This window comes from Ambystoma mexicanum, chromosome 9 (genome assembly GCF_040938575.1).
Source record: "Ambystoma mexicanum isolate Mex_15411 chromosome 9, UKY_AmexF1_1, whole genome shotgun sequence".
NCBI lineage: Eukaryota > Metazoa > Chordata > Amphibia > Caudata > Ambystomatidae > Ambystoma > Ambystoma mexicanum.
The window spans coordinates 83,924,576-83,938,039 of NC_090931.1; the positions used below are offsets into that span (position 1 = coordinate 83,924,576).

A 13,464-nucleotide genomic window follows, 5' to 3' on the forward strand; every position below is an offset into this window, starting at 1 on the left:
CCTCAATCCAACTGGAAAACTAACAAACCACAAAAATAAGGTAGTAGTAATTACTGCACCTGTTTAACATGTCCACGTTATCAATGTGGAGTTCCCGGAAAGGTCCACTTGGATGGAGAAATGTGGCACGCGACATCCTGAGAGTTTGTGAGTATTGCAAAGATGTCAAGTAGTACAAGTTGCCACAAATATGTTAACATATTGTTGCAGGTTGGGGACAAACCAGTCCTCCTAAATGTCAGCTGCAATGTGCTGTTTTGAAATATCCATTGGGTAATGCAGTTGCTCAAGTGCAATGATGAGCAACACCCATGGCATTACTACTTTACCTGTAATGTGTTGTCTGCATTTCATATCAGACCGTGACTGTGAGTACCATCTTTAAACCCAAAGCTCTTTCTCTTTCTTGGGCACCTGACCTTCTAGCTCAATTATTTTGGGTAAGCACTACCGCAGTGTTTGGGATTGATAGCTGCAACTGTACATTTGCCACATCAAGATATGCAGTGACATCTGGGTCCCACTGATACACCACGTCGCTGACAGCCTTCTCAGCTGCTTCAAAGCCAAGTGAAACAGAGTCTGTATTTTGGGTGTGGGTATCATGCTTAACCACTCCTTTTAGTGTTGGGCAGGGCAGGGAATACATTCATCTCTCAGACAAGAATTCACTGGTGTGCTATCTGACCTCCTAAATCTTCTCATGTTCTACTTGGACAATCCTGAATGTACAGTGGTGGTAACATATGCAGAATTAGAGTATATGGTCACTAGGCATCATTGGGATGCCTCAAATGCTACAATTCATGCAATCAGTGTTGCTGCCTGGGACAAATAGTGTGTTGGTAACTTCTTTTGAACTGCAACCTCATATTCTCCATCAAAAAGGCCCATCGCTGCTGTACCTGTGTATCCCTGGCCAGTCTCCTGATCAATCGTCGATGATTCATCAATGAAGCGGACCTCCCCTTCTTCAAGTGCATCCTCCCTTGCTTGTAATAAATCACCTTCAGGATCTTTGTATGTAACACAATCGTGCACTTCCTCAACTTGCTGGATAGGTATTTCAATAAACGTGGCAGGGTTCACTGTGCAACACCTCACAATGCGAATGCAGGACTCGACAAAATAACTTCATTTGCTGGGACCCTTTGTGTGGTCAGAATGGATTTAGATTGCTCACGAACTACAAATACTGCAAGCTATAAATATAACGTCACTGAGCAACACATCCATAGTGATTGCTGAAGATTTTTCAATAGCAAAGGCTGCAGCAGCCAGTGCCTGCTCACAAGGAAATTGACTCTGCATCACTGAATTTAATATGCCACTATAATAAGTTAGGCCTTTGTGTCCCATGGATGTTTGCTGAGCTAACATTGTGGTCATGACCTGACCATTATAATATGATGACCTGACCATTATAATATGAAAACAAATCCAATATTTTGCGCAATTCGAGGTTGCTAATACTGAGGCATTACTTATGGAATTTTTGAGTTTGTGGAAACATGTAATTATTTCTCCTGTCCATGTGAATGTGCCTTTTCTTTTCTGTGCTTCCTTAAGTCCCTGCAGCAGAAGCTTTGTGTAACTAAAATAGTGAAAAACCCAGGCCCTCTAATAGTTAGACAAATCCCAAAACTGTTGCATTTCCTTCATTTGCTGTGGTGTGTTCTGTACGGCAGCTGCTCTTTCTGCCATTATTCCTTTCCCTGTAGATGATATAATATGTCCCAAATATACCATCTTGTTTTGACAATATTGCATTTTTTCATTATCTACTTTGTATCCTTTGCCTGCAAGCATTGTTTGCAGTGTTACCGAATTTGCTCTACAGAGGTCTTCTGTTGTACTGCACACTAGGAGGTCAACTACATTCTGAATAACAGTACTCTGTCCATGTATGTTACCCAAATCCATGTGGAGTACCCTGCGGAAAATGCTGGAGGACTCACAGTACCCCTAAGGAACTCTGGTATGTTGGTGTCAAATCCTGAGGGCCACGTGGATTAGTATACCTCCGTCCCCAAGCACCAGTCAGAGAGGGGCAAAGTACTCGCTGACCGGTTATTGGAGCCACAGGTGGGGAAAACAGGAAACTCCAGGTCCCGGGTGGCTGCAAAGAAAATACCAGGTTAGCTAATGGCTACACGGTATTCACAACAAGCATAAACAAATAATAAGAAAGACCTACCCTGGAGGTAAATGATGAGTGACTTGAATCTAAGTGAGTTTTCCCCAAGGGTCAGATGAGTAGTGCAGAGGGGATAACGGGACCACGGGATCTAAAGGGAGAGGAGAGGGCTTGGTTGTAGGTGCACAGTTCTTGACAAAGTTCCAAGAGGTAACTGAAGGTTTATCAAGCGCCAAATCCAAAGGTCAATCCACAAACAATCCAGGAAAACAGTTCAAAGTTCAGATAATCCAGTAATACAGGTCAGAAGAAATGCAAGCGCCAAAATTTGAGGGTAATCCAGAAGAAAAACGAAGTCCAAAATCCAAGAAATTCGATAAGCATGAAGTTCAAAACACAGGAAATCGCTAAACGCCGAGAGATCAGCTGAGAAGCAATGTGTGCAAAGGCCAAGCCCCTTTTATTGCAGTCTTCCTGATTCGTTGGCCAATCGGGGACGGTTTCCTGGTCACATGATCTTTCACTTGGTCACATGATCCATTTTCCTGGTCACGTGATCTTTCACTTGGTCACATGATCCATTTTCCTGGTCACGTGATCTTTCACTTGGTCACATGATCCAGTGGTTCATTTGATGCCTGTTTCCTGGGAGCCATGTCACATGACCCCTTCTACGTGACGAATCGAGTCGAGCGGGGGACCGCAGTATGGAGTGGTGATCTCCTCCGCGCTTACAATCTCCAAGGCAATCCCCACTGCAGGCGTGGAAATCGATGCCAGGGATGCCTCAGAGTATAGCGTCCCACTAACGATCGAGCAGAAGTGATCGTGGGAGGGGTCCATGTTTCTCTCCGCCGCCTGCATATCACCCGGTCGTGATTGGGTGAGTCTGAAAGCATGACAGAACCCCCCCTCAAAGGCACACGTCCTCGTGGGCAATGGGGGTTGTTCTTATGAAACCGGGCAACTAGAAGTGGGGCATGTACTTGATCAGCAGGTTCCCACGATCTTTCTTCCGGGCCGTAACCCAACCAGTCCACTAGATAATAAAGACGGCCCTTCGTGAGACGGGATCCAAGAATATCATTCACCTCGTACTCTTCAGAAGTACCTTTCATTACAGGGGAAGGAGGTAGAATGATACGAGTGGAGAGAGGACATGGTTTGAGAAGGGAAGTGTGGAACACAGGATGTATTCGCCAAGTGGTTGGCAGGGAAACCTTGTAGGCTACTGGATTGATGACTTTGGTAATACGATACGGCCCCGCGAAGCGAGGAAGCAGTTTACGACATCCAGGTACAGGTAGGTGTCTGGTGGAAAGCCATACCCGATCCCCAACTGCATAAGTGGGGGCTGTAGTCCGTTTCTTATCAGCAGCCCGACACATAGAAGCCTGTGCTTCCTGAAGATGTAATATGACCTGGCCATGGATGTCTTTAAGATGCTGTACACATGAGGAAACAGAAGGAGAGAGTAGGGGAGGTACATCTGGAATAGGAAGTGTGCGAGGATGCTGCCCATACAAGGAATAAAAAGGTGAATAGCCTGTGGATGAGTGGGGTGCATTATTGTAAGCAAATATAGCTACATGCAGTAGTTTGTGCCAGGATTGTTGATGTTGTAAGGAGAGACAACGGAGATATTGCTCCATGGTTTGTTTGACACGTTCGGTCTGCCCGTCAGTTTCGGGATGGTAGGAGGACGAGAAGCTTGTGTCAATACCTAGTTGTCTCGTAAGGGACTGCCAAAATCGGGAAGTAAACTGGGAGCCCCTATCAGAAATGACAATAGCAGGTAACCCAAAAAAACAAAAGACATGGCGGAAGAAGAGGTCAGCCAGGGCAGGTGCTGTAGGTATACCGGTGCAGGGAATGAATCGGGCCATCTTCGTGAAGGAATCAATCACTACCCAAATAGTGTCAAACCCACTAACTTTAGGTAAGTCAGTGACGAAATCCATCGTAATTGTATGCCAGGGTTTAACTGGGATAGGCAATGGTTGTAATAGGCCTAGAGGACGACCTTTTCTGTTTTTGCATTGGGCACAAATCGAACAGGAAGACACATAAGCCATTGTATCTCTGTTCATGGAAGGCCACCAACACCCCAACGTTGGAGCAAGGCCAGTGTGCGCTTCTGGCCGGGATGACCATTTATGGGAGCATCATGAGACCATTCTAATGCGATAGAGCGAGTATCTGGTGTTGGTAAGTATAATCTGCCCTGTATATATGGTAGGCCTTCATACAATTCTATCTCCCACTCCCGTAGTTGTTCTGGATGTAACTTGACCCATTGTCGGACTAAGGTTAGTAAGTCTTTAGTTGGCGTACAGAGACAGATGATGTGTTTGCTGTCCAGAAGTGTCTCCGGAAAGACAGGCAAAGAGACGCCCCCAGGAATGCGGGAGAGAGTGTCTGCTTTGCCGTGGGCTATGCCCGGTCGGTGCTTAATGACAAAGTCATATGCTGCAAAGAATAAATGCCAGCGGACTTGGCGGCTATTGGTGCACTTGAATGTGGCCAAATCCTGAAGATTGCGATGGTCAGTATAAACCGTGACCTGATGTTTTGCCCCGAGTAAATGGTGACGCCAGACTTGGAAGGCATCTTTAATGGAGAGAAGTTCTTTCTCTGTGACTGTGTAATGGATTTCAGCCTGTGTGAATTTTCGAGAATGAAAGGCAACCGGATGTAGGAGACCTGTGGAGGGGCATGATTGAGACAAGACAGCTCCCAGAGCATAGGAAGAGGCATCGGCTTCAAGAATAAAGGGGAGATCTGAATTGGGATGCTGTAAAATAGGGGCTGTGGTAAAAGCCGTTTTGAGAGCTGAAAAAGCATCTTGTTGAGAAGAGGACCAAACAAACGGGGTACGGGGGCTAGTGAGTTGAATTAATGGGGAAGCCAAGGCTGAAAACCCTGCAATGAATCGCCTGTAGAAGTTGGCAAAGCCAAGGAATGACTGCACTTCTTTGACATTTTGTGGAATGGGCCAATCTACGACTGCACGGATCTTGGTTGAATTCATAGCCAAACCGCCAGACGTGATGTGAAAACCTAGGAAGTCTACTTCCTTGGCGTGAAATAGGCATTTTTCTGGTTTAGCGTAAAGGGAGTGTGTGCGCAGCCGATCCAGGACTTCTCGTACATGAGTGACGTGATCTTGGTGTGATTGAGAAAATACCAAAATATCATCCAGATATACCACCACGTAGTTATCTATGATGTCGTGGAATATCTCATTCATAAACCTCTGAAAGGTTGCGGGTGTGTTACATAGCCCAACGGGCATGACGGTATATTCGAAGAGGCCGTATTTGGTACAAAAAGCTGTTTTCCATTCATCCCCTTTTCGGATGCGTATGAGATTATACGCTCCTCGCAGATCGAGCTTGGTAAAAATAGTGGCATGTGTGAGACGATCTAGCAGTGGAGTGATAAGGGGTATGGGGTATCTATTCTTGATCGTGATGTTGTTCAAACGGCGATAATCAATGCAGGGGCGAAGATCGCCTTCCCTCTTGGGTACAAAGAAAATAGGACTAGCTGCAGGAGACTGTGAGGGTCTGATGTGGCCTAAACGTAAAGAATGTTGTATGTACTCTTTAAGAATCAGGTCTTCAGATGCTGAAAGGGATTATATGCGTCCGTGGGGCACAGGGACCCCTGGTTCCAGATCTATCGGACAATCAAAGGGACGATGTGAGGGTAAGTGTTCAGATGATTTTTTATCAAACACTTCCAAGAAGTCATGATATTGTGAGGGTATCTGGGCCGAAACCGAACCTACCACATGCCTAGAAGGGTCAACCTCCATCTGTGATTCTTGTAAAGATATATGAGCTAATGCCCCGAGCGCTTGTGCTGGCGTCGTTGCCTGCTCTGGGGATAACAAACAATGTTCCTGACAATACAAGGAGTCGAAAGAAATGGAGCTCAAGGACCAGTTAATGAGCGGATTATGTGTGCGTAACCAGGGGATACCAAGGATAATACCGTATTGAGGGGTAGTTATCAAGTCAAAACTAAGGGTTTCCTGGTGTGTGTCCTGCAATATGAGAGTTATGGGTGCCGTCTGTTGCCTGATAGGGCCCGAAATCAACAGAGAACCATCAACCGCTTGTACAGGTTCTGGATGTTTTTTATTTTGTAAAGGGAGATTTAGGGACGCGGCCAAAGCACTGTCAACGTAGTTACCTGTTGCCCCTGAATCGATGACCAAGTGTACTTGGTGTTTAACATTGTCAGAGGAAAACAAAAGTGCTGGAAGAAACAAAGGCCGGGTTGAATCCGACAATGAAGGGGGTATGTACGATTGTACTGGTAGGCTCGTCCGCGCCCCCTTATCTAAGGACGAGCCTTCAGAAAACCCGTTGTCTTTTGTTTGGGTCTTCGGGGACATTCCTTGACAAAATGACCTGACACTCCGCAGTAAAAACAAGCATTAGCCTGTCTGCGTCGTTCTCTCTCTAAGGGTGATATGGGACTGCGTATTCCCCCTATTTGCATGGGTTTGCTTGTTTGTTCTGTAGAGTTTGAGCTTAGGGAAAATACCGGATTCGTTCTCTTTGTTTCAGTCTTTCTTTCATTGAACCGGGCATCAACTTGTAAGACCAAGTCAACCAATTCACGGTATTGAGTAGGTAAGGTAGGTATGATGGACAGGGCGTCCTTCAAACGTTCGCTGAGACCTTTATAGAACACAACTGCCTTTTTTTCTTCTGGCCAGGCAGTTTCGACAGACAGTTGGTTGAAGCGTGTTATTTATTCTATTAATGTGGTTTTTCCTTGGGTCAAATCTAGGAATTTGAGGTCCCGTGTTTGCGCTTTATGTCGTGTGTCAAAAACCTTAGTCATTTCTGCCACTAGTCTATCAAAATCATACAAAACGGGGCTATTATTCTCCAACAGGGGATTCGCCCACGTAGCGGCAATGCCGCTTAAATGAGACAAAGTGAAGGCTGCCTTAGTAGTCGAATCAGGGAAGGCCTGTGCTCGACATAAAAAATGTAGCTTACACTGATTTAGGAAAGTGCGAAATTTACGTGGGTCACCCTGGAATTTCTCGGGGGCCGCCAAAGGAAATGGAGTGGGGACGTAGACTGGGGCTGGTGCCACTGCCCCTACAGGTGGTGCAGCCTGTTCGGGTGCATCTCCAAACTCCTCATCTGGTGGTAAGGCGTGTCTTTCACTTTGTATGGCATCTAATCGCTGATGAATAGCCGTGTTAGCGGCTGTCATGTCAGCCCTTAAGACAGTGATTGCTTGTACAAGCGCAGCCACCGGATCCCCGGCGGAGGTATCCATAATCCAGTGGTATACGGCTTCTCAGTCTGTCAAATCCTGAGGGCCACGTGGATTAGTATACCTCCGTCCCCAAGCACCAGTCAGAGAGGGGCAAAGTACTCGCTGACCGGTTATTGGAGCCACAGGTGGGGAAAACAGGAAACTCCAGGTCCCGGGTGGCTGCAAAGAAAATACCAGGTTAGCTAATGGCTACACGGTATTCACAACAAGCATAAACAAATAATAAGAAAGACCTACCCTGGAGGTAGATGATGAGTGACTTGAATCTAAGTGAGTTTTCCCCAAGGGTCAGATGAGTAGTGCAGAGGGGATAACGGGACCACGGGATCTAAAGGGAGAGGAGAGGGCTTGGTTGTAGGTGCACAGTTCTTGACAAAGTTCCAAGAGGTAACTGAAGGTTTATCAAGCGCCAAATCCAAAGGTCAATCCACAAACAATCCAGGAAAACAGTTCAAAGTTCAGATAATCCAGTAATACAGGTCAGAAGAAATCCAAGCGCCAAAATTTGAGGGTAATCCAGAAGAAAAACGAAGTCCAAAATCCAAGAAATTCGATAAGCATGAAGTTCAAAACACAGGAAATCGCTAAACGCAGAGAGATCAGCTGAGAAGCAATGTGTGCAAAGGCCAAGCCCCTTTTATTGCAGTCTTCCTGATTCGTTGGCCAATCGGGGACGGTTTCCTGGTCACATGATCTTTCACTTGGTCACATGATCCATTTTCCTGGTCACATGATCTTTCACTTGGTCACATGATCCAGTGGTTCATTTGATGCCTGTTTCCTGGGAGCCATGTCACATGACCCCTTCTTCGTGACGAATCGAGTCGAGCGGGGGACCGCAGTATGGAGTGGTGATCTCCTCCGCGCTTGCAATCTCCAAGGCAATCCCCACTGCAGGCGTGGAAATCGATGCCAGGGATTCCTCAGAGTATAGCGTTCCACTAATGATCGAGCAGAAGTGATCGCGGGAGGGGTCCATGTTTCTCTCCGCCGCCTGCATATCACCCGGTCGTGATTGGGTGAGTCAAAGCATGACAGTTGGAACCTTTGTGCACGATAGGTAAACACAGTGAGATACTGAGAATCATGGTACAATGGAATGGAGAAGAACACATTTTACAAATTAGTGACAGTGAAATGTGTGGCATCAGCAGGTATATTACAAAGGAGCGTGGCAGGGTTCGTTTCTATTGGGAAATCAGCTTCTACAATATTATTAAATTGGCTTAAGTCCTGTATCATCCTACAATGTGACCCTTTTGCCTTTTTGGCAGGCTATATTGCCATATTACATGGGGATTCTGAGGGTACTACGATGCCCTGCTCCAATAACACCACAATTGTCTCAGGTATTCCCTTCTCTTGTCAATGGATACTATCACGCTCTGGGTAAAACTGCACCATGCTTCATCTTAGTGTGCACTGCTCCTATGCTTTTCATGAGCCATACATCATAGGGATGTCAGAAATTTTTTTAAAAAACAGTCTAGTAATGTGCGTAAACAAGAACAAGTGGCCAGAAATGTGATGTCATCAGTGATGTCATCAATGGCATTTGTGATGTCATCTTTCATGTCCTGGGTGTTCGTGTTAGTAGTGCACGTGGTGGCATGAGTTATAGTTGCTTAGCTTACCAAAACTGGTGAATTTCTGGGGTTTTTGGTTTTACTTGTAACTATAACATCCCTTTAATAAAGATTTTCCAGTGAATATATATATATATATATATATGTTTATATTAAAAAAACAATGTATACATCCATGTGGTCTTTGCCAATCCACACACTCCCAATCAACTCACTCCACTCACAATCTCCTCTCGTTGGTTTTTCCCACATAGGTGCACTTACATCTATGCATTCTCCCAAGCTCCTCCGATACAGGTATTATGAATGGCCAGCACAACTGGGAACAGTGCCCCATCCTTCAGACAACGCAGTGCCTACAAACCTCTTCAAATCGTGCACGGAGGACTGTCCACTGCATATAGGTGCTGCACACCAGATTGCACTGCTGGGACACCCACAAAATCATGAGTCTGGGATCATGGCGAGGTCACCAATTTGTAGAGAGAACAGTAACCCAAAACATGTGCTGTATAAATAATCCAAGAGGCCATATGATCACTACACCATTTTCAAGGGAAAACAAGGTTTATTACATGCAGAAAGGTCTCATATGGTCCTGTAGAGACGAACTGACATGGAGCTCATCACGCATCAAGAAGTAACTGGTTATATAGTGGAAAACTGCAAATTAGCATACATAGGTTACAATGTTATCCCACCACCCTCATTGGCTACCTCCTAAAGGATATTCTTATATCCCCCATTATTCCCTGGACCATTGGCCACAGCTTATCTAAAACCATTCCTCTGTTCACGTGGCCCGCTACATCATCACTATTTAATCCAGGTATGGGATTGGCTAATGTGTATATAGATACACAAATAAATATTGAAAGTCATGTGATGTGCACCCCTCCAATCCAGACAAGTTCTCAGTAAACTGTTGAGCCAACCTCTGCTTTAGTAAGACAATGGGCCTTCTCAATGTACCAGGCACCGCGGCACACACAAGCTGTATCCCGGACCTTGTACTAAGATTATTGGGATCACGCCGGCTCCTCCTATCCCAAATCACAGAATGTTCCGGACACACCTCCTCCTTATCTCCTTCAAACCCCCAGTAATTACGTGACCAGGGCACCACTCTTAAGTCTGAATTTCATTTGGTTATGTTTGTACTTGTAATTCAAATGGATGATACTCTGTGGATGAGGGCTGTAGTGCTAAACATCTTTGCCTGGCCTATTGGCATCGCAAAACCTCATGCCCTCATGAATTTGTCCATCAAAGGGCGTATCCCTACCTGCCCTCTCCACAGCTAACATTCCATTCCTATCTCGTTCAGGTCTTGCAGCTGTATGCAATTAGCATTTATCTGTGCAGCGTAGGTGCCTCTGACCTCGGCTTCTGACCTGGGGGATGGAAAAGGGATCTGTCATGAGACTGCGCTAAACGGAGCTACAGCTCCGCTTCAGGGCCTACGTTCTATTCTGTTCCTTGTGTTATAGGCCTTAAAATACAATACGGTGGCACTCCTGCCATGTTAACATGCTAACCTTGCTCTTCCCACAGTGCCTTTCTGACTCTGTCTTCCAAGTACTTCATCTCTTTCTTTGCATCTCACTGAAAGACATTACTGTATATAAAATGACCAAACACAGAGCTTATATTAAGTGTTGCGATAACAGAGGTTATAGATACGGCAGTGTTATATTTGTTCCTTTTTTTTGCTCTATGGCAGTATCTAATATGTGTAAAAACTAACTACAAGTGATGCGTGGCCTTCTACCATACAAAATTCACCCTGCAGTACATTCTAATAGGTTTTTGTTTTGCCTATCTGAGACGCTGTAGGAGCATCCCACCAAGGGCTTCTTTCACACACCACTCATTCTTCCCAACAGAACTCTTCTTCTGACTCCAGCTTCTGGAGTTCCTCAAAGGCAGGTGCTTCCCTACCTAACCTCTGTCTTCAGCCCCTTCCCAACAGAATCAGGTAACTGCACAATCACTGAAGTTTTTTAACTTCTGAGTTCATGGTGTTCAATTAGCTCTGCTCCTGACACTGCAAGTTGCGGTTCTTCAGCCTCACAAATCAAGGGGGTTAGGTGTTTTGAAACATGGTCACATAACAGACCCAAAAATATTATATATCTACTGTGCTCACCTACGGGTGGATGGGGAGTTCCACAGTGAATTGGATCAAACTAACTCTCTGTACTTCCTGCTACATCCTGTTGGAGCATGTTAATAGGAAGCAACAATTCACTTACCAGATCTTGCTGAAGGTGATCCACTATCAAAGGTGCATCCCGCTTGGCTCTCAGAAACTAAGATCAGAATAGATTAAATTCTGCGAACCCTTCATTGATGTCAAGTCGTGAACGCCTGTCGGACAAAGCACTGGCCCTCATTACAACCCTGGCGCTAGCCGTGCCTGTGAAACAGGCACAGCTGCGGCCGGAGTTGCATTTTTTCCTGCACCCATAAATGGGCAATTACCGGGTCATTACGGCCTTGCCGGACCCAGTATTTACCCATTCCTGGGCGCCAGAAAAAATTCTTCCCCATTCCCATTGAGACCTATAGGGCTCAATGGGAATGGGGAAGCCGGGTGCACAGGCACCGTTACATCCAAAATGCTGTGCTCGCGGGTGCCTTTGATTCCTCCAGGTCAGAGCTGGTGGAAAGAAAGGCACCCACGAACACAACTCGGAGTTTGCCGGTCCGGATACAACGGTACCGCCAAGCATACCGGTGCCGTTGTATTCAGACCCACTGTCTGGTGAGCACTAACTCTAGGGCTTTGTCAAAGTGATACCTCATCATGCGTGTATGGACTATATTGCATTTCATCATTTATTGCACCTCATTATCTCTTAGGTTGATGCCCAGTTCTCATTCTGTAACCATCATCTTAACTTGACGTCACCATGTGCACGGAGTGTATCCTTGGTCAGTGTGACTTGCTTCATGTCCATCTCTCTATTTATTGCCTGCGGAAGTCAAACTTTCGCAGTCTAGTAACACCTGATATAAATTGTTCTTTTCTTGTGCCATAATGGCTCACATACCAAGTGGTGAGTAAACACAAGACCCCAATTTCTTGCATAGGTGCAATTTACATTCACAAAAAATACTTTGCAATAAAAGCTTGATTGTCTGATTTGATTCAAGGTATTTTTCTTAAACTATAAATAAGAACTGAACACTGACATACTATTTTTTTCTTTAGAGATAAATGGATGGAGAAAGAAGAGAAAATAAGAAATACTGTGAAAAGAATTGTAAAATGTGATGCTACTAAAATCGATCCGATGGCTCCTGAGGTTTTGCCTCCAGCTGACTGCCTGCTTTTAATATATGTCTTGGAAGCTATTTGTTGTGACAAGGAGGCTTACTGCACTGTCCTGAGGAACATCTCCCCGCTTGTAAAAATTGGGGGCCGTGTTGTGATGCTTGCATTACTTGGTTGCTCTTTTATAATGTGTGGTGATTTCAAGTTTCCTTTTCTGTGCGTTGATGAGGAGTTTGTCCGGGGTGCTTTCACCAAAGCGGGCTTTGTCATAGAAAAGTGCTGCTCAAACCCAAGAATTAATCAAACCTGCTATTCAACCAAAGATTTCTCAAATGTTTTGTTCTTCGTTGCTCGCAAAGAAACACATTGTGAGTAGGCTGCTATAAGGAATGTTTATGCACCATGTCCTATTGCTGGCCAGCTAGATTAGCACTATAGAAAGCCAATACCCATTTTCATCAAGTCGAACTGTGATCTGTTTTTGCTGCTTTCTCTTGGTTCTTACCCAATTGTATCTGGTACTTTTTAGAATCATTTGTGGCTTTGGCTCCTAATGCTTTGAATTTAAGAGATCACTCTTATTTCTCTCAATGGTACAGCATTGTGCAAAGGCTTTCATAATATTAATAACTTTAAGTAGAGCTATAAATGATCATGAATTTAATATTTTAAATAAAAATGTCTATTCTGTAGCTACCAATCATACTTGCATTCATGTCAAACCAAGAAGTGCAATTGGTACATCTATGGTGACTGTTGTATCTTGATTAATGTTGCATCTTTTTTCCTCGCATTTGCCCAGGGAACATGTCCCCCTCTTTACATGGAATACTTTTAAAGATGCCATTTGTGCTACAATGTACCAGCAGAAAGCTAACCGCGTTGCATATGTTGGGACAGACTATTCATCAGCATTATCATCTTCACTTCGGCACACTGCTCTGGTTCTGGCCGCTGCTATAACTTGCAGGTCATTGACACATTCTAAGACTCTGCAATTGTATTTTTTGTATTTGTTTATTGGTTTTATCACACCTAACCCTGCAGTAACCGGGCGCTTGAAAACTTAAAGGTTACAGACATGGGCATAGAGCTTAGAGACTGCAAGATGAGTTACAATAATTAGAGTACCCGCATGGCTGGGCATAACG

At 44.9% G+C, this 13,464-nt stretch overlaps 1 protein-coding gene across 1 annotated transcript in view; it reads left to right on the plus strand.

Moving 5' to 3' along the window:
* The window catches only part of LOC138487682 (indolethylamine N-methyltransferase-like), a 71,393-nt gene extending 58,388 nt beyond the window's left edge, over nt 1–13,005 (plus strand). Inside the window, exon 3 of the mRNA XM_069614208.1 lies at nt 12,251–13,005. Coding sequence (XP_069470309.1) covers nt 12,251–12,689 — 439 coding nt within the window. The 3' untranslated portion in view covers nt 12,690–13,005. The remainder of the gene's footprint in view (nt 1–12,250) is intronic.
* Nucleotides 13,006–13,464: the final 459 nt, after the last annotated feature.